Source organism: Scomber japonicus, chromosome 14 (genome assembly GCF_027409825.1).
Source record: "Scomber japonicus isolate fScoJap1 chromosome 14, fScoJap1.pri, whole genome shotgun sequence".
Classification (NCBI taxonomy): Eukaryota; Metazoa; Chordata; class Actinopteri; order Scombriformes; family Scombridae; genus Scomber; species Scomber japonicus.
The window spans coordinates 29,601,717-29,624,452 of NC_070591.1; the positions used below are offsets into that span (position 1 = coordinate 29,601,717).

Sequence of the window (22,736 nt, forward strand, 5' to 3'; positions counted from 1 at the left end):
TGAAATTAAAATTCTTGAAAGTTTTGTGCAAATACAAAAAAAATATTTTGACAAAAAAAAATTCAGTTTTCCTGTTTGAATTTAAATCACCAATCGGCTATAAATAAATGTGTGTGTGTATATATATATATATATATTTCTACATATATTAAGTGTATAGGGACAAAAGGTCTAAGATTTTTGATCACCTTTAAAAAATTCTTGCTTCACAAAATTTTAGCTAGTTTCCTTAAATGTTAATCATACGTTTTATTCTGAAAATGTCTACCGGATATTCTATTTTTCTACACTCAGGTGAGCTTCACAAACCCCATCGACAAGCCAGTCATATCTTCTCTCGTCGAGGAAGTTCAGTGCCCATACGGCACATCTCTCTGTCTCTTCCTCCTCGCTTCAGTTTACCGTACCTCTGCGCCACCACCGGGGGGTTCCGCCGGAACGCTCGCCGAGAGAAGAGCGCCATGGCCCGCGTGGTGGTTGAAGGGATGCCGGAGACGGCCGTCGGAGGAGTGATGATGCTGAACCGGCGGCGGAGCAAAGCCAGGCGGAGAAAGCGAAAGGAGTTGTTCGCCTTCCAGATGTGCTTTGCGGGGGTCCTGCTGGGGCTCGTCGTGGGGTTCCAGAGCTTGGCACAGAAAGCAGGTGAGAGGCAGTTTTGACACGTCTCTAAACCTTTTTTTTCATTAAGCATTTTACAGGTAGATTTAGTGATGAATAGAGTCAATGCAGAGTTTATGACAAACAAGAACAACAGGCTGTTTGTATGTAAACACGGCTTTGAGAGAAACAGTCTGTCAAGGGATTTTTTTTCTTGTTTTCTTTCATTTCCAATTTCTTTTATTTCAAACAACAAATTGAGTGTGATGGATTTTAGAAAAGGGATAAATGAAAGCAAATCGACAGTTAATATATATTAACACGAGGAACATTATAGGAAAAACACTATTAAAATCATTGCTTTATGTACAGTAAAGTTACTATTAACTCTTCAATAGCACAGACACATTACAAGTCTAACTACGTATAGTTTATTCTACTAGAATACCAGCCTGTAAACTCACCACTGAGTCAGCTGTCAAAGATAAAACACTACACATCCCATTATAATGACTACATCATTACTGTATTACTGCACACACATTTACATTGACTGTACAGAACAAAATAACAACACGCCTTCGTGTAGCTCAACATCTGTAACTAATAATCCCCTGGAAATGGTAGCCGTGACTCTGCTGCTGCTCTGCGTTGCTTGAATTACTTCACAGAAATCCTCCATTCTGCTGTTTACTGGCAGCTACAGCAGGAAACAGGACAAGCTGGATGAGTAGTGTTGAAAGCATAGTAGATACCTCGATGTCTGTTAAAGCTGTTCATAGAAAACTGATGGCATTCTTTAACTTGACTGAATGTGGAAATAGAAATTAAACAGTAGAAAGCTCACCACTGATAAGAGGGATTTTCATTTGACTGGATTATCAGGAATCATGTTGTCACAATCAATTGCGGTCCTTTTTGAGTAGTGTAAATAGTGTGGATAGAAGCATAGTTTTAAGACTTTCGAGCATCTTTGTATCAGCTGATGTTTTGTTGTCTTATGTCGAGTAATAAAGGTTTTGTCAAAGGTTTCATTTGACTGGATTATCAGGAATCATGTTGTCACAATCAATTGCGGTCCTTTTTGAGTAGTGTAAATAGTGTGGATAGAAGCATAGTTTTAAGACTTTCGAGCATCTTTGTATCAGCTGATGTTTTGTTGTCTTATGTCGAGTAATAAAGGTTTTGTCAAAGGTCTGGGTCATGTTGATGTACTTGATCAACCCTCTTCCAAAATCAGTCCAGTGATGTCATTGGGATGTAAACAAATCAGCTGTAGAAACACACATTGAGGACCAGAATCCCTCAAGGTTTTCTATCTTTCCAAACACACACACACACACACACACACACCTGGAGATTTTACATCTTTCGTGACTCAGTGTTTCATTATCCTACAGCAAGATGTCTCTGACTTCAGGGACAGCACATGATGTTCTACATTTAGTGGTAATGAATTGTGATTTTTCTGACATGTTGAAGCATCTGTTTTTTGGGGGGTGGTGGTGGTGTAGTGTGGGGAGAGGGGAAGATGAGAATGTGAAATGATTATATATAGAGGCATCATCAGAATGTCAGATATCTCAAATATGTAACCGGGACGGCGAGCAATCATCATCAGTGGTACATTTCACCGCATGACTTTTATGACAGTTTCAAAGTTTGTTGATGGGTTTCTGAGCTTTTCAGCACTCTGACATTTTCAGCTCAACTCGTATACCTGTACTCAAATTTTAGAAGCAAGAAAATAACAATACCAGTTTTGATCATTTTTGAGTTTGATTTGATTGGTTAAAATGTAAACTAAATCACAAATAAGAATGGAAATGAATGTGCAGGAAGAGGAAATAATCTAAAAATGACTATTATCTCTACCAACGTAATTCACAGTTTAAAAGAACATATATGTTATATAAAATCTAAGATTTTTAAAACACAGACTGAAGTTGATGGTTTTTTTTGAAGCTCTGGAGAACTAAAAGGACAAATCAATTTTAACAAAATAAGAAAAGCAGTTCCATAAGTTATGATCTTATTAAAAATGTGCCCTCTATTGTGTCTTGTGAGATGAGATTTCTGGGAAGATAAAACATAACATGACTGCCTGGTTGTGTTAGAGTAAAAATTAGTTTAAAAAAAAAAAAAGATTAAAGTATTTGGTTCGTTCCCTAATCTTTGAATCATATCTCATGTATCTGGAAATATATAGTCAGAAATAAAGGCGCTAATAGGGTGCAAGAATTTAAATGGGTTGCACTTCTTTGAAAAACCAAAGGACAAATGTATTGTTGAAGTCCTTTTTCAAGTTAAAATTGAGGGAAAAAGGGGTTGAGCATAGCTCAGCGGGTAGCGCACCCGCCCCATGTGTTGAGGCTATAGTCCTCGTTGCAGGCGATCCCGGTTCGAATCCCGTGCCGAGCGATCTTATCCTGCGTGTCATTCCCCCTCTCTCTGCCTCCTGTTTCCTGTCTATCTTCACTGTCCTGAACATTAAAAAGGCAAAAAAGCCCGAAAAAATATACTTTAAAAAAAAAAAAAAAAAAAAATTGAGGGAAAAAAGGAATTATAATTTTGAATAGTTCAGGAGGGTTTGGAGAGTTAGTGAAACATCATGAGCTCTGGTTAATTGTGATGTTTTTCCTATTTTATGATTGAATCGATACATTTTATTGACTATTTTTTCTAAAAAATGACAGAAAATTGTCAAAATTGCACAATGTAATTTCACAGAGCCTGAGGTGATGTCTTGAAATTACTCATTTCATTTGAACTCTTTCTCTACTATATATTTGAGTTTAATATCACATATGACAGAATAAAGTGTCACCAGGGAATGTTTATCAAAACTAGGGCTGAATGATTTTAGGAAAAGATCTAATTGTGATTTTTCTGGCAGATAATGCGATTTCGATTTGATTCACGATTTCCTTCAAATCAAGCTTCAGTGCAATATTCACAATGTACAGTAAAATTAAAACATTAAATGTTATTACTCTAATGCAAGGATAAAAACTAAAGACCAATGGCAGTTATTACAAATGAAGAACTAAAAGAGTACTTAAAAAAAGTATTGCAAAAAATCCTTAATTGTGTTAATTTAAAAAAAAAAGTTAACTAGAATACAAAACAATTCTAGAAAAACTAAACAATGCTAAATAAGTAATAAGAAAAACTAAATTCAACAATTCCAATAAAGGAAAAAAGGATTTTGCCCAACAGTCAAGTAGGAAGGTCAAGGTCAGTCTTTTATGGCTCAAGAGAGCTAGCTTATCAACATCTATAGCAGCAATTAAGGTACTTTATTCAACCCTACTGTATATTAAGAAACCTGGACTATCTTTTTAAGTGAATTTGACAAGTAATGGTAATAAAATAAAACTCAAATATCTTTTTTTAAACAAAGGCTGACGCCACAAGTCAGGGTGAAGTGAGAACAAATAAAATCCCAAAAGTACTTAATCAACAATAATACTCGCTTCCCTGATCTTCACATCACTCTTTACAATTGTTTTGTCAAGAAAACCAGCATTTACACTCTGCGTACAGCTGTGGGATGGCAACCTGGTTGAAGTAGGTGCGGGAGGGAATCATATATCTTCTGTCCAGCGTGCGGAGGAGGTTTTTAGATCTCACGGTGACATCTCTGTGTCTCCGCTGCTCTTATCATACGGAGTTACACTGGTAAAACATGCTGTAATTGTAGTCTGTAGTTTGCTACAGTGGGGCTGAGTATCATTTTCACCAGACTTTTTCGTCATGCACTCGTCATGCAAATGCTTGTGTTGATTTTTCAAGTGCCGGTACAAATTGGTTGTGTTTCCCCTGGATGTTGCAACTTTAGCGCGACACAGTACCTGTTTCTGGTGCACGTCTGCAGCCTCAAACCCGAAACACTCCCAAATGACCGACGTGCTGGTTTTCTTGGGGATTAAATCCCCTAACTCCGTTTCTGGTCCAGCTGAAGCTATTTCTGAATAATTATAATTAAGGAGCCGGTTAATACTGATTGGTTAGCGTGACCTGTCCACGAGTAGCATGCCGCTTCTGATTGGTGAGCTTGGCAGGATGGTAGGGAGACGGCATGTAGCCTATGTGTAAAATAGTTGACACAACAGATCCTGGGTCAGTCAGGAGCGCTGCAAAAAAAGCTTTGGCGATCACATGATCGCGTTGTCTGAAATCGCAATTTCGATCAGAAAACGATAAATCGTTCAGCCCTAATCAAAACTGTTACCAATTAATTTTCTGTCAATTGAAACTAACTGATTCATCAAAAGTGAAAAATTCCCATTAGAGTTCAAGTCCAAGGAGACATCTTCAAATTGCTTGTTTTCATCCAATTAACATTCCAAAACCCAAAGACATTTATTGCATAGTAATGTTTAACAGAGGCACATCACATCTTTACACTGGAGATTGTAGAAGCTGTAAATGTTGGACAGTTTTAATCAATAAATCACTTAAATGATTATAAGAAACTAGCAATTAATCTCGTCCCAGTGGCTCGTCAATCACATTTCACCCTCGTAACACATGTGGTGGAAGCACTGTTGATTTAGTGTCTTGCTAAAGAACAGTTAAACACTGAACCGGAGGAGTTGGGGATTATACTCCATCAACCCCGCAACTAATGCACCACCGCCTTTGCTACCTGAGCCTCTTAATCGATGAACGGTTTCATCGTTTAACTGTGCTGTCATTAGAAACACTCTCTTCAGGTTGACCTCCACTGATGCAGAAATGCACTCTGGGTGTTGGGTGTTAATTGACTGCATTTTCACATGGACTCCCACATGGGGGGGATCTGTTCTCCTGACGGTTACAGTAGCCCTCGGCCTACATCGAAGCTGTCAACACTTGGACACACACACACATGTTGTTGTTGATGTTTCCTCATGTCTTTGCGGACCGACACGTGGATGAACACGTACCTCTCTGCCTCCTCATCTCCCCTTGGCTTCCATCTGTCCTTAACCACCATCTCACAACCTCATCCGTCTGTCCATACGTCCATCCATCCATCCATCCACACATCACCTCACCACACAATGTAAAAGCCACAGGACAAAAGCACTATAGGAGGGAGGATTACTCATTAGAGCAAACACGTTTTGCCATTGCTATTATCTCCATGGTTTAATGTCATAGAACCTCACCACTCAAGCCAAAGTCCTTCCATCGTCCATCTGTGACAAACCTGAAAGACAGACAAATGGTTATGGTATAAAGAATCTGACTAATGGGTGCTTGGTATATATGGTATACAGCATTAGTCTCCAGATGATCTCATTACATAACTTAAAGCTTTGGTCGGTGGGTCCCCTTCTCTTCTGCACGCTAGCAGAAGACGGGGAGGGGAGAGCAGAGCACAGACGGAGCACTTTGCGCTGACGAAGCCTCGGGGACTCGGAGCGGACTTAGACAAAAAGGAAAAGAGACAAGAGTGGAGGGAAAAAGGGGGGATGGAGGAGGATGCGGAGGGAGGAGGGGGTTGACGTTAAAAAGGAAAAGTGGGAGCAAACGAGGACAGCAGTGGCAGTGATGGAGCTAGGAAGAAGGAGAGGAGGTGGAGGAGGAGGGAGATGCAAATGTAGTAGACAGGAATGAGGGAGAAAGGGAGATGATGAGGGTGAGATGGGGTCGGGGGAAGGCAGACGGAAGGAGTGAAAAGATGAAGGAGGTGTAGAGGCAGACAAAGAGATGATAGAAGTTAAAGGTGGCTCTGAGTAAGAGGGCAGGTGGAGAGGGAGGATGGAGAGAGGTTAAGTTTAAAAAGGGGAGATATTCTGCACATTTCCAGGTCTAGATTAATATTCTAGGGTTTTACTGGAATACCTTTGCAAGATTTAAGGTCCAAAAAAACTACTTTTTATCTTATAGTGGCTTACTTTTTCTCACTCTATTTAAAATGTCAACTTCTCAGTACACCCAAAATCTAATCTGAAACATAAGAGTGGACAACACAAACAAAACGTGAAAAAACCTTAGCAACAACCTTAGCTACCAAGGCTAGTCGTTCAGACAAATTAGCTCCAGTGGAACGCCGCATATATCTGTATAATGCGAGTACATGGGGCACCGAAGCGCAGCCTCTATATAACACATTATCTGCCGCAAAACTAGTTAATTTCACCAATATTTTGTTATTCCCATCCGAGCCCATGGTGGCATGTGAGGCGCTCATGCCACCATGAGCTAATTACATCTGAACGACTCCAAATGACACCAAAGTTGTCTGGGTTAGTAAATGATCGTATTTTATGCTAGAAATAAGGTCCAGGTTGTAAAAAATGGTAATTATCCTTTAAGTGGAATTGGATAATTTGGATAATCATTTTTCGGCAAACCTGATGATCTCTCACAGCATACTAGTGTCTGGTTGAAAACGCAGATTTAGATAATCCGACTGAACTGTCGGATCATCTGACTGCTTGCAATGTTATCATAACTGACGGAGTCGATGGCCACAGCTACAAAAATAAGTCATGATGAACCAGAATTATCCTTTTGTGGAGAGCAAAGGTGAGAGCCTGAAGTAGTTTCATAATGACCATAGAATGATGTAAGAGTTCATGTAAGAGTATTTGGTTGCAAAAGCAGCATTAGCTGAAACCAAACAAAGATACATTACCAGACAGCAATCAGCCATCACTCCTAAAGCTGCTATACACTGTACATCACAGGAAACCCAGTATCTTGAATGAACAGTCATCTAGATGTAAGTTGTGTTAGTAGACTCTTAAGAACTTTTTTGCTCTTCTAACTTTATTTTAATTTCATGTGTTTGGCACCAATGGTCAGATTGTGACATTTCCCACAAATGGCCTGCTGCTCCTCCCTGGGCGGTGCCGTTAAAGTGATTGACAGGTTCATTAATTAGCCTGTTAGACTTGAGAGACTGCCGCAGAGCTGTGGAGGTAAGCGGTGCAAAGAGAGAAACATTTTGTCCCACTGGATGCTTGAGGAGACTGGTTTTCATTTAAACAAATTCTAACAAATATTTAGAGGGATTGTTTCTGAGGGATTTTATTATTTTCTACTCATGGTATCTCTTAGCTTAGCTCATTAACTGGGTGTCTATGCCCCCTCTTAAAAGTAGGAACATGCATTTCCTCCTGTGCTAAGGGTTTAACAGACGTTTTTACAAATGCCTTAAATATGCTAACATAATTTTTTCTTCACCATGCACGCTGTGGTTTGGCCACTACCCTCAGTGTTGAACCCCTCAGGCAGCACTTCCTCCTAGACCCACCAACAAGCTCAAACAATCAAGTAGCTATATTTAGGTTTATATTAAAGGTGGTTAAGTACGGAGAGAAACCAAATGTGTGGTTTGGATTTTCTGATCCTAGAAAAAGAGAAAGGAATTTTATACAAATAAAAGGCTTTAGAGGCAGGGCAGCAGAGTCCTGTGGGTGTGGGCCATTAGCGTGAGGACCGAAAGTGACATCAGCAAATCTTTAGATAAGATATAGATGCAGTTGTATTTCCCTTTTCTTGAGAAGAGCTGTTATATGTTCTCCTAGACAATCATGAATGTAGTTATGATGGCTAGACACATTAAAGCTACTTGAATTTTTTGTGGGTTGACCCCATTGACATACACAGTGTATCTATTTACATGAAAATATCAGTGCATAGTCCATTGTAAGAAACTGTAATATTACTCAGTAACATTTCTATTGAACTACATTTCTAGTGTAAAACATGTATTTGCTCTATTTGTTGTATCAGTGATTCTGTCCATGCATTGTGCTACAGAGCAATCCCTGATTTGCTGCCAAATATAACCTGTTGGTACATAAACAGTCCAAAGTGCTTTACATGCCACTGCAGATGGCTATACAGTCAGCACCTTGTTTGTTAATGTCAGGATAATGTTTGAACTTTTAGAGATTTTAAATATTCAATATCTTATTTTAAGGAATATAGACATATTTTTCTACAAACCCCTTCATCTAACAAAAGAAAAAGCTTGATTTCTCAAATTATTAAAGCTGCACTAATTATTATTTTGATATGATTATGTGGAACTTTAATGTCTTTTAGCTCATTGTTTTGGTTTAACTGTCTTAGTTCACTCACAAAACTTAATCAACCTTATTTCTACAGCAGCATTTTTGTTTTAAGCAAAAACACCCCACTGATAAGTCCAGTGTACGCTACCTGCCCAGCACCAAATGGCAAATAGATAATTAGAAGCTATCTGGTAAACATAATGCAACATTTAGCAACTTAATAGCAAGACCATTGTTCTTAAATTTGTGATGTCCCCACAAACACAACTCCAAATCTTAGTGTTGCACTCTATTTGTTGGGTGTTTGTAAACAGTCACCCTGCAATTAGCCATATTCTGACCCCAAATGACTAAAGATGCACATTTAGCTATTGTCTATACACAAGCAGACATACAAGAATACAGTCTAAAATTGGCAAAATTATGATTTACATTAAAGCTGTCTGATTGAAGAATAAGCACAGAAGATGAATCTGACAAAATAATTGAAAGCTTGCTTTTGGTACTTGAGTTTTACATAGTCTGAGCTATAGACACATTTAAGTAAGTACAATACAATTCAGTAAAAAATATTGATGTTCCATACCAAGCTAACTTTTTAACTTTCGAAATTAGCATGCTAATGTTGCAATGCTATATGCTGCACCTTTAATTTTTGGATTGTCTTTGGGCTAGTTATCCTCAAAAACAAAGAGCATCTGCTTGCAACACTGTCACTTTATGTATTTCTCCACCTCAAGCTCCTCAGCTCTCATACCTACACTGACTTCAGCACACGCAAACACACACACACACACACACAGGACCGTGTCTAATTCAGCTGCATCTGGGTCAGCCTGTGTGAACAGAGAGCAACACTCCCCTCAGTCTGAGACAGACACAAACAGCCTCTCACTCCTTTTTCCATCCATCCATTTCTCCCTCCTCTTGACGCACTCTCCTTCTCAATCATCCCCTCCATCTAGTCTCTCCCTCCATTTCGGTGGCACTCAGCTATCATTTCGGTACATGCCCCTGTAGCTGTAACCCTTTTGCCCTTCCTAGCACCCCAGCCGTGCAGCAACTAAAGTTTTCTTTTCTCCTACTCTCTCTCACCCTCACTCACTCTCGCCTGTATCATCAGCACAGTCTTCAAAAGCCTGTCTGCAGTTTTCTCAAGCATAGCTCACCCGTTTAACTTATTCACGGTTTTGCTTAATATAATATCTGCGTCATTGTGTCTGTTACCAAATCTGTTACTCTTAACAAAGAAATATATCTTTCTTTTTACTGTTGGTTTGGAAGTATTTGATGGCTGAGTTTTGTTACCGATATGATAAAAATGCTGTTTTTGATACTTTACATTGAGTTGTTTTTCTATATTACACTTGTAATGCATGGTGTTGTTGGTTGGTTGCTCCACCAATTTATCTAATCCAATCTGAAATGTCAAATGTTGGACTTTCATGAACTTTGTGAAGAAAAGTTTTGTCTGCTTTTTCCCCAACTGCTGGAAAAGTTGGTTAGCCCTGAAGTTGAGCGACAATGGGTCAGCCTAACCTGACCAGGCTCACTTAAGGACTGACCTTTAAGCTGGATCAAATATTCTCATTTTAGAGTCAATCTCAGCCTCTCTTAAACTGAGAACAGAGACATATCTGGCTGCTGGAGGCCCAAAGCAGTCACCTCAGGGGAACCACTGCTTTCACCTAATGCTTGCAAATGAATTTGCATTGATTTATACCCATTTGTGTCTTTCCATTGACTTATTATGAAATTATGTATAAACCCTCAAACGTAGTGCTATTTAAAGACAAGCAGCCCTACAAGAATTTTGTGAGAATGCCTGACACTGTAGCAATTTTGGTTTAATCCAGTCAAGATGAGGCGTATGGAGGTTTCAAACCAAGCCCTAATAATGACACAAATGATTCATTGTATTTCACAGCTGAGGATAACATAAACATTTTTCTAACCACTAGTGTAAAAACATGAATTAAATCAGTACAAGTCAAACATACTTAATAAGAAAATACTGCATATGTATGAACTGTATATGTGCGAGTATGGAGAGAGGTAAACATGTCACACACACTCAGGGATTAACCTCTCCACTTTGCTGTGAGTGACTGTGCTAAGCGTGAATGAACTGACCTTCATCTGCACTTGTGCACAATTTAATGCGTGCACATCGGAGTTATCAACACAAACAAACACAGCCCTTTTTAGAGTGTTAACACTTCTCACTTTACAGGAAAATGCCAACCACACGGAGCAATATAGCGCTGTAGAAAGAGTACAGTAGCGACATGACAGGAAAGAAGTGTGTTTATGAGTGTGTGTGACGTATGAAACAGTCAGAATATGAGGTGCAAATGACCTGCTGGTGTTCATCAGGGACTACAATATATGGATGTCTCTCTCTTCCTCATTTGCTTTTTATTACTGTCACGTCTCTCTCTCTTTTTCTCTTTCCTCTTTTCTCTCACTGTCTGATCTCAGTTCTACACCCCTCTTGATCCGACGATCGTGTGGCACTTCATTAACAGAGCTGCTTTTTACAGGCTTTGTGACATCGAGTTCAGGTTTTGACAGATGGCTTTGTGTTATTGTAACAAGGCGAGCGGCTAATGGGGGCCTGTCGTCATTCTAGGGTTGGCCGATATGTCAAAGTTCTCCTACCTGCCACTGTCATTCCCAAAAACCGGTATTTGCCAATCACACAGGGGGGGGTGGACTCAGCAGCCAAACATTTCTTTGGTCTCTGTTTAGGAGTGGCTGAAATGAGAATAGCTGGTCCAGTTTAAAGGTCGGTCCAGTTTAAAGGTCAGTCCACTTTAGTTTAGTTTAGTTTATTTCGGTCATTAAACTGAAATACACATTTATAAATAAAGTGAGCGTGGTCAGGTTAGGCTAACTTTGTGGCTAACCCTCGTCATTATAGACACAGCTAATTGCAGATATATTCGTCATTCACCCACGCCTGCTTGACTCTGTTATATTGCTGAGAACCGTACGGTCCTCTTATCTGACTGAGTGATATATAAGAGTAGACTGTTATTATTCAGTGTAGTCCTGACAGTACTGTAATGCTATTCAAAGCTGTGACCCAATGCAAATGTATGCAGTCACGGTCGAGTAAAGCTGGTACACCACACTATCTGAATAGACCGAAAGAAGATTAGATGTCACATTTAAAGCTGCATTAAGGAAATTGTTTATTTAACACTGGGCATGATGGCTTAATGTAATGGGAAAAGGGTTGTTAGTACTGTTAGTATCTCTTTGAGTCACGTACAGTCATATACCGATTCTTATTTGTCGCTAAAATGCCTATCACAAGTTTCCAGAGCCTAGTAAGCATATTTTTTGCAGTTTTGCTTTAAAAGTCATCTAAGTGATTAAATAACTTGAAGTAAAAAAAAAAACAACAGCAAAGATTTACATTCAGTGACTCCACAAAACTCTGCGTTTGCATCCACATTTACTAGCTCGTAGACTTCTTCCTCTTTATCTTTGCTAAAGTTTTATAGCTTCTGTTTTTTTCTTTGTCTAATAGCTTGTAGACATCTTCCACTTTGTCTTTGCGTACATTTGTTAGCTTGTAGCTTTCTTTGTCTTTGCTAATGTTTCACAGATTTTTGTCTTCTTCCTCTTTGTTTATGCTAATGTTTAATAGCTTGTAGCCTGCTTACTCTTTGTTTTAGCTTATGCTTAATAGCTTGTAGCCTTCTTCCTCTTTGTCTTTGTTAACGTTTAATAGTTCGTAGTCTTTTTCCTCTTTGTCTTTGCTAATGTTTAATAGCTTGTAGCCTTCTTCCTCTTTGTCTTTGAACATTTAATAGCTCGTAGTCTTCTTCCTCTTTGTCTTTGCTAACATATTGCTTCGTATCTTGGCAAGTTATCTCCAGGACTGTGTATCACGTCACCAACACAAGACAAACAGGGAGCCATTCATTAAAAAAAAAGTACTTTTTTCATTTCCTGTTTCAACTCCAATACAACCGGCTTACACAGCAGCTTACAGGACGCTTTCACTCATTGTGGACTTTATACGTTTTACGTATGTCATCAATTTTCCGGAAAACTCTTATGGCAAATACTATACTATACTATACTATAACAAATACTATAATCCTTCATCAGATTGATGCACAAATCATGAAACAATCTTACATTACCATATGAAGTCATGCTCATTTATTTGCATGCACTGACCCAATACAACTGGAGTTATTAAAAGAACAGCTATTGATGACAGTGCACTGAATCTTTTATCTTTTGTTGTAAAATATGATTTATGACATCTTAAAATATAAAGGAAGCAACACTTTATCTTTTTAATTTCTTGATAAATGCTTGTAAGGAGTGTATTTTATTATATAAGATAGTGTAGTATAGAACATATGGGTTTCAGAGACTTGACCAACACCTACCCTGGATTTCTTGCAGTGCAGATCCTCATCTGGAGAAATAGGCACTCGTTCTGGACCCTCAATCTATCAAACAGACAAACACAAAAGTATGTTTCTCCTCCTCTCACATTGAACTTCAATTTAAAATAGTTATGTAGATGGTGGGGAGGCTTGGTGTAGGCACTCAGTCTGGATAAAAGGGTCTGCTAAATGATGTGTGTTCTGTTAAATTAATGGTGAGAACGCATTATTATTATGGGAAAAGCATCTGTAGAGAAAGGTGTTGCTAAAAATGAGTCAGACTTATTTACTGTTAAATAGTTGCTAAAGGTTGTACAACTGATCCAAGCGTCTATTTTTCACATCATAGACTTACTGAGGAAATGTTAAGTCACCCCAAAAAATCCCAGCTCCCTAATATGTGGTAGTGCTTTGATGTGGGCTTGTTTAACAGTTTCCAGAGAATGCATGAAATCCAGCTGGCAACACACTAAAGAAACAGTGGGGATCCAATCTTCTAAATTACCTCCAGAGACACATTTAGCCATGTGAACAGCAAATGCACCTCCAAGTCCACTGTTCACAATGGAGATCAGAATCATCTTTTATGTACGGTGTGTATGTGGAAACACATGCAAATTGGACATGTAAATTGATCATCAGGGTACCCGTGGATGGAAAAATAAGCAAGACAAGGTGTTCATTGTCAGTGCATGTGTTTTAAAAAGAGGAAGTGACACAATGATAATAGATTGTATGTGTATGACAGTAAGAACAAATACAAGACATTTTCCATTATCTCTACTTAAGTTTCTTTAAATATTAACAATGTCATAGACATATTCTGCTTCAATATTAAACCTGCCGAGTGGAACTTTTACGTATAAAGGAGTGTATGTTACATTCACGGCTTTACCAATTGATGCTGATTAAGTCGGTCATTGCCAGTTTTTTAATCTGATGTCTGGTTTGATATTCTCCTGCTTGCTGGTTGAATACATACTGTGAGATTTCCGCTGGCTGAGCTGGATAACTTCTGGTTAACCCTCTGCTAGCTTGAATTTAATTGAGTGGTTGTTATAGTTATTGGATGATTATCAGATGGTTTGGATCAGATGGTTATATATGGAATGGATCAAATTCTGATAGTGAAAGGAGTCATTTCTCTGGGGTTGTCTGATGGTTTGAACAATTTATCCACCATTTAACAGCCGCAACAGTAGCAACGAAGTAGGCTGAAGCGGAACCTCTGACATAACCGCGTGTCAACATTGTTTTTGTAATTAATGTCACTGCCAGAAGGAGGGAGACCACTCCATCTTTAAAACTGCTATATATAAAAAGTATTTGGGTTGCCACCTTTTCAAAAGGCTTAAGTTAGAACAAATGAAAACTAACATCTAATTCATTTAAATTAGTTTGAACACAACCTCCGTAGCCTCGTCCTAAACTCAGTTGTCATGGTGTCTCCACTGCCTCACATAATCAATGTCTAACGTACTTAATACAAATTCCCCAGGTTTGCCTGACATTCTTCTAATGGAAATTTGGGAACTTTTAAAATTTAAAACAAGTTTCTGTGATTGTAAACAGTTATTAAAAAAAAAAAGATAATTACATTTGTTGTTTTCCAAAATGAATTTGCAAAAAGACTTGTCTTGCATGTCTTTGTACATAGTCTTGATTTCGGAGATAATTATCCTCTCAGTTTTGGAAATACAGCTCCCATAATACTTTGGTAGATGTACAAGAAGTATAACATTGCCTTTGTTATTATGAGTCTAATCTGAACACGGACATTTTCCTTTGGTGTCTCACAGTTTGAAAACCTCTAGTATATAACAGTGATTCCAGTTGTCCATTGTTCCATGTGGACTCATTATGTCATGAACATTGGACGGCAGTGCCATTTTGCCCATATACAGCCCCCCTCCACATCAGACCTTATCAAACAAGAGTGCGTGGGGTCTAGACTGGCAGTAAAGTGTCATTGTAGGTTTGATGAGATGTCAGCACTTTCCTTTTTTCCCCCTCTGTTCTGTTTTGGCAATGTACCTTCAGTGGACCAATGAGCTGCAGGTGTGAGTCACTCAAAGCTCCTATTCTCCCATTGTATGAATGTATGGATGACAGGTCCACGCTTTTGTCATTGAATACCAGGCATTAACACCGCAGGAGGCCCTCTGAGCACACACATTCACTCACAGCCCTTTTGACGGACACCAATTGTCCTTAACCACTTTCATTTAAAGTAGAAATCGCTCTTGTGGATTAAAACCCATCTTTACATCGATCCAACTTTTGTACCACAGTGACTGACATAGTTTTGAATAGTTTGCTGCATTAAGGCTACCGATTCAAAAGCCCAGTGTGTGTCTTGCATCTGTAGTAGGACTTCTGTTGTGTCTCTTATCTTTCTGGCAAATAGACATGTTATTTTACCTGTCAAACTAGGTTAAACAATACACTTTTGTTTGTCGGTTTGTCTTTTTGGTAGAGTGAGATACACACACATACACATACAGGTACTCACAGGCTTCAGGCAAATAATGAGGTTATTGTAAGAGTCCTGTTGATTCCATGGAAGTCCCTGCCTATGTTTAATTTAAGCCCGGAGATGAATAATGAATCCACAGCCGAGCGGATCCTGTGTGTAACATCATGAGTAGACTGACTGCATGACACTTTGAACTGTTGGGGGGAAGACTCTGGATTACATGCTGGAGTGCGGCGCAGGGATCATGCAGCGATGCTGCTTTTACCAGTCTGCTGGGAATAAGGGCGATGTGACGCGCGGCTTTGTGCATTCCGAATCATAATGAGGAGACGGTAATTATTTAATAAGCACAGTGAGAAAAAGTGTCACACTAAGTTCAGAATTATGTAAGAGCGTGTGTCAGAGAGAGAGAGAGAGAGAGAGAGAGAGCGCGAGCGAGCGAGAGAGAATTGATGTATGTGTGCATGTGTGCCGTTCCACCTCATAGACAACATTCTGCTGTCGAGCTGCTAATTAAGTGGCCACTTGGCTCATCCGGCAGCAGCTAAACTTCACTGTGCTTTGAGGCTGCAAGTGAAGCCAGACTAATGTACTCTACATATAGTGGGAAGTCTGACATAACAACATATATAATGTGAGATGATGGAAATGTATCTACCCTTGAGATTTTGCTATGAAGTGTACACTGATGTAGTTCTGTGTTATCTGCTGCTAAGTGGCTACACAGAAGCAAGATAGAGTAGTAGATTCATCTGCTTTAAGTCTGCCAAAATCTGATATTGCAATCTTTAATAGCTTAACATTTTTTTTAATTGAATTTCATGAAAATGTATTATTTGCTGAAAATATATGCCGTTTTATAAAAGCTGAGTAGAGGTTTCTGGCACAACTTCACCTACTTAGACCAATTTGTTTCGGCCTGCTGGTTTTTATCAGGATCATCATAAAACACATTATAAACATTATGATGCATCTTTTAGCCCTTTCTACTCTTCCCACATTCAGCACTTTTATACATATAGATCAGGGGTAGACAATAAGGAAAATTTTCTTTTGAAGATCACTGGCCCGACTATTGTAACCAGTGGCCCAGGTCAACGTCAGGTATAGATCCCAATAATCACGAAAAAGAACAATTCAGTAAATGGCTTTTCTTTCTTCAGCACATAATAGGCTGTGTGGAACATGTTTTCCATTTGTTTTTTGAATCCTGCTGCCATTTCACTATTGACATGCACACAAGCTAACACAGGAGATGTTACATTCTCTGCCTTCTTCTTTTTAAAGCAGTTTTGGTGTGCGATGCTCTTTTCATGAGGGTCAAAGCCAGTAGCCCGCTCTGCTACATGGCCCTTGTAGAGTGGAGAACTCCTCAAATAAACAAGCAAGAAATAAAAAAATAATTTTTACTGCTCATCCTTTGTAAATATATGAAACTAGCCACTCTACATTTCTATAAAGCAAGTGTCTATCGTTAATTGCCTGTTAAAATAATTGCATCCAGGGCTTGAAATTAACTTTTTGATCTACTAGCCAAGTGGCTAGTAGATCAAAAAAGTTACTAGCCAACCAGATTTTTTACTAGCCAAAACCAAAACGTTGCTTTACTATTGTATTTGTATTTCATAGGGGTGTGACGATACACTCAGCTCACGAGACGAGGCACGATATTGGGTTCACAAGATCAAGACGAGACTTTAACTGTATTTTTAAGAAAACTTCAATGAGGAAATAAATGACTGTTCTTTTATTTGAAATTCACAAAATGGAATTGAAATGTTTTAACTAATCATCTTATAATGAATCACTTCAGTTCTACTTTCTAAATATATAATTATCATATGCAGTTTGCAGCACTGTAAAAGGTTTCCCCATATAGATATTTTATATATTGATAATTTTGATATTAATGGAAATAACAACCATAAATACCTAAGTTAGATAAATCACAAATACTAAAAAGTAAATTATAAAGAGTAGAAACAATTCTAATATATAAATATAAATTAAATAAAGAATCTAATTCTCACAAATTATAACATAAAATAAAATAAATATAAAATAAATAAAACAACACAGAAATAAAAGTAAATTGCACAAATCCTGTATCACATAAATACACAAGTAGAACAAAATATAAATTGTGTTATAATTTGTTAGTGTGACTCATTTTACTTTTGGCATCATTAGGCTTCCATAGCTGCGCTAGATTCCTCTGCTGCTCCTACCTCAGGCTCTCAGTGTAGAGACCTGAGGTTAACCTGCTGCTGCTCCTCTCCTCATCTCCTCATCTCATACTTCTGACTGAGATCTTCTCAACAGGTAGAAGCTGTAACAAGCTTAATGATCCACGAAATACACGGTATCAGCAGCTGCACTGAGCGGCCGCGCGCGTTCTGCGGGAGCGAGCAAGGTGTGTTTACGTCCCACGGAGAGCACAGTCTGGTTGCATTGACGGCTGTCTTTGATCGGGATCACGTAAAGTATTAGCGGTATAGTTACCGAGACGATTTAACAGAAATCATCGCAAAACATTGGAACCACGGGGAATTAATGTGAAGTTATTTTTTTTACTTGTTTTTCTTTTGTTTGTTTTTTTTAATCAAGGGCATTATTTTTACTGGCCCCATCGGGCCAGTGGTTGGAGCGTTCTGGTGGCCCTGACGGTTTTAAAAGTACGTCGGGCCACCGGGCCATTTATATTGTCGACCCCTGTAGATGTACATGTACATGTATGTAGGTATGTATAAATATAAGTTAAGTATGCCATATTAAATAGACATAGTTTAAACCACAATAGAAACAGTAAATACCTGAAACCTGCAATAAGTGATTATCTGGCTAGTTGGTGGCAGTAGAGGCCAGTCCAGGCCAGTGATCATCTGGCTAGTTGGTGGCAGTAGAGGCCAGTCCAGGCCAGTGATCATCTGGCTACTTGGTGGCAGTAGAGGCCAGTCCAGGCCAGTGATCATCTCGCTACTTGGTGGCAGTAGAGACCAGTCCAGGTCAAATGTAACATTTGGAACATATTGCTTTTGTCATGGCGAAAGACAAGTCCTTACTGCCATGATAGATTTCCAGACTTGTAAAGTGCTATTGGTCAAAACATGGCACTACACTATCAGTCAATCAGTTCTTAAAGATTTTGGCTCTTGTCACTCACAAGACCTGTTGGTATCCAGCTACAGTCAACTATTTGATATTGATAAACAAACAGTAGTTTTAGCTCCAGCAGTAAAAAGACAGAACGAAGAATCTTGAGATGTTGTAGGTGTGTGTTTATGTGTGTGTCTGTCTCCTGATTGAACCCAATCTGTTGACAGCAGCTTTATCTCACCCTCAGGAGCCCTTTCTCACGTGTTCATAATCGAATCATATGGAAACACACACACACACATTGAGAGCTCGCTTATGATGGATGAGCAAATCTGAGTTAGGGTCACTGAGTTTGTCTGTGGGCCATGTACTGTATTAGATCTAGCTGTGATTAAACATTAGGAGCTATTTTCTATCTCTCTCTCTTCCCCTCTCCAATCTTTCTTTCTCTCTGTCTCTATCGCCCCCCCCCCCCCCTCCCCTCTCTCTCTCTTTGTCACTCCCTTGCTCCCCAAATACGCCCTGGCTAATTCATCACCCAGCCCAAAGCCTATTTTAGCACCCGCCATGTGTATTCTGGGATCCTCGCTCAGCTCAGAGAGACAGATGAAAGGAGGAAGAGTTGAAGAGAGGGGTCCATCCCTCAGGAGGAGCGAGGACATTGTAGATTCTGTGGACCCGCTGTTGTCTTTTACTTCTCTCTCTCATCCACTTTCCCTCCAGTGCCCTTTTTGCTTTACTGCTTCTCTTTTCTAATCTCCTCTTTCCACCTTATTGTCTATTGTCTGTGTGTTAGTAATCACCACTGGTAGACTCAGTTAAAGGCTTAGCAATAGAATTCATTGTTATTTGATTTAATTCTCCTAAGTCCACAAAGTAAAATGCAAAATCTTAAACTGGAAGCTAACAGTCTCTAACCTGCAAAAACATGGTTCCACAGTTGTTTGAATCTGGACAGAAGGGCTAAAATGGAAAGAAAAAGGTATGTCTACAAATGTAACTGTCTTCATGTCAACATAATCTGATTGTCCTCATTGTGACCAGTCTATAGATCATGCAAATTTTGCACTTGGCACCTCCGTTTAAGTAAATGGGGAGTCAACGCAATTACTTTAAAATGTTTATCATCTATCAGTATCTTGTCATTTTATATGTAGCAATATTAAACTTCGCAGAGGTAAATTGCTGGATTCTAAAACCGTCTCCTGAAAGGTTTTGTTTGCTTTGTATTGGTGGTTATCATTGTTGCTCATTAAAAAGGCAGCTGTCATTTTCTTCCATTTGTTTTGTAAGGTAAGTGATCAAAGCTGTGAGTAAAAAACAACCTCTTACTTACCCCTTACTGTGCCTCTTACAATCATAGTTTCTCTTACTCAGTCACCCACAGTCTCGGGATTGTCATATTTTCATATAGGTTTTTAAAATCATGTCCCGCTGCCGTCTCAAGCTGACCTGTAGACCCCTGCGGCTATATTTAGACAACCACTGTAAAAGTCCTCATTAAGCATTTGATTGATGAGCTTGGCAAAGAACTGCTATACCTTTCGCCGGCCCTCTACATTCTCCCCTTCTATACACAGTCCCTGTACATTAGATATGAAACAGTTTCCCCAAAGGGCACGAGTCTGACAGTACCGGTCTGAGAATTATAATGCAGTGAAATGTAGGTTAGTGGCTTTAGATTAAAATCAAGGTTATACGACTTCATGCTCTAACAGGCACAAGCAAACATTTGGACAGAATACCAAAGGTATTGTAAAGCAAAGAAGATGATTGTCATTGCTGTAAATAGGGTTTCAGCAAGGAAAGACAATATAATAATAATATAATTTCCTGTATGCCATTGACTGCTTGGAGAGACAGGATATGCTTCCATAACACTTCCAGAATCTGGAGCCATGCTAGCGGCTCTATGAGGCTGTACTTGGAACGTTGCTTGAACCTTGAAATGTCAGCATGCTAATGAGCTCAGTGACAATGTTAAAATGCTGATGTTCAGAGCAGCTATAACATATTGGCTTAGCATGCCATCCTGTGGGTAACATGACCAAATTAATGTCTGTCCATTCAGTAGATATTACAACCAACAAGGTGTCAACATCATGATGGATTCAGGTTTAATCATAAGTGTTGGTACAAAATGTTGCACCAATCCATTTAGTTGATGGATATTTGGGGATAATTAACATCTAGAACCACCACCAGGTCAAAGTCAGAAGGTTTCATCTTCTGGGGAGCAGGCATGGTCACCAGATTATGTGGCAGTCCATTCAGTAGTTGCTAATATATTTCAGTATTGACCAAAGGGAATCTGCCTCAATTTGCCTTTTTCATTAGATCTAGTTTGTAGTGATGTTGCCTCTAAAATGCTTTTGTTGTTGATGTAAAATGCAACTGAATTGCAGCATTCATCACATTTTCTTTGGAAATTGGTCTTTGGATCTTACTATGGTGTTTGGAGAATGTTAGTCCAGTCAATTTCAGACATTTGCTTAGGGCTGCAACAAATATTTATCTTCATTATCGATTAGTTATTTTGCCCTGAACATGTCAGAAAATTGACGAAAATGTTGATTACTGTTTCCCAAAGCCCAAGGTGACATTAAAATGTCTTATCTTGCCCACAACCTAAATATATTCAATTTACTGTCAAAGTAGAAAAATAAACTGCAGAATAGTCACATTTAAGAAGCTGGAATCAAAGAATTTGAACATTAAAAGTAATTGATCAGCTAATCAACTAATTGTTGCTGGTCTACATTTGTTGTGTATTCTCTTGAGGAAAAGAACATTTTTGACCCAATAAACAACATTCTTGATTCTTCCTCCATGTCTTTTATGGAGATAAACATATTTGTTTCTCTTGTGGAGGACAATGCCACAGCCTACTAACATGTATCCATGGAACCATGTCTTACTGCCACCTTCAGACTAAAATCAGGGAAAATACCAATTTCAAACCAATGTTCTTTATCTCTGAATTCTCTGAGTGGCTCTCTTTGGCCAACAATGACACAGCGTGTTACTACGAGCTCTCCTGCAGCGATTAGCCCACCCTTTTATTCCCCTGAACAATGCAAACACAATCACAGTACTATTCACCTGCACTTAGCAGGGCCAGAGGAACCCATTACGCTTTTAATTACTCCAATCAGATTAATCACTCTCTCAGATGACTCCGAATGAAGTTCAACCATCTGCGTGTGTCTGTGTTTGTATGGTTGGACGAGACAGTTGGCAAGAAGCTTATTATAGTAGAGATTAGAAAAGCCTTCCTGAAAAAGACAAATGCGCTGTGAGGATAGTCATCTCCTCACTGGAAAAATAATGAGTGAAACTGTCCCCTCATCTGCAGCCTGCTTTTCATTCAGAAAACTCACTGTTTGTGAGGCAGTCTGGCTGACAGAAGCCCTTCTGTTCAAGTTTGTTAGAAGTTTGTTTCTAAGTGGCGTAGATATTGTATATTTTATTCTGACGACAAGAAAAAAACTAGGGGATATTAGCTGAGTGAGGCATTCACGTAATTCAATCAAAATACCTTGGCTGCCCAGGTAGCTTTTAGAATCAAGCAAGATGGAGTGACTGTCAATAAAACAGGTGAAGCCACTTTCCTCTATGTTTCTCAACATAGGTGGGCATATGAAACAGAAACTTATGAAATGTCTTTGCTTCTAACTTTTCCTCAATGGGAACACCAGACAAGTGATTCACAGAGCAGATATGCAGAAAAGCATAAGAGGCATATCAGATGTTTTTCAAATCAGATATTTAAGACAGACTGTCTGCCCTGATATTTGCAAGTGAGCAGATCAGATATGTGTATCCAGACCATCACCAACCTATCTACATGAGTTGCTGTGGTAACGATGCAGGCATCAGTAATGTACACTGGTGACGTGGCATTCTAACATAGAAGCATGAGAAATTGAGATCCAGCCTACGACCAAACCAGACCATTTATTTCAGTATCTTTACACAGACTGTTCTCGCCGCTACTAGTAGCAGCATGGATTCTGCTAAGCTGCTCTGATGCACTTTCGTCACTCTGGATTTGATTTGAAATCCGATTTGAAGTGTCCGGACTGAGACAAAATAGTGTTTCAAAACACCTCCAAATGTTACAAAAATTGTAAA

The 22,736-nt window shown here is 39.0% G+C and overlaps 1 protein-coding gene across 1 annotated transcript in view; it reads left to right on the forward strand.

The window, feature by feature from the left end:
- The first annotated feature begins 485 nt into the window (after positions 1 to 485).
- The window catches only part of slc24a3 (solute carrier family 24 member 3), a 114,208-nt gene continuing 91,957 nt past the window's right edge, over positions 486 to 22,736 (forward strand). Inside the window, exon 1 of the mRNA XM_053332683.1 lies at positions 486 to 642. Coding sequence (XP_053188658.1) covers positions 486 to 642 — 157 coding nt within the window. The remainder of the gene's footprint in view (positions 643 to 22,736) is intronic.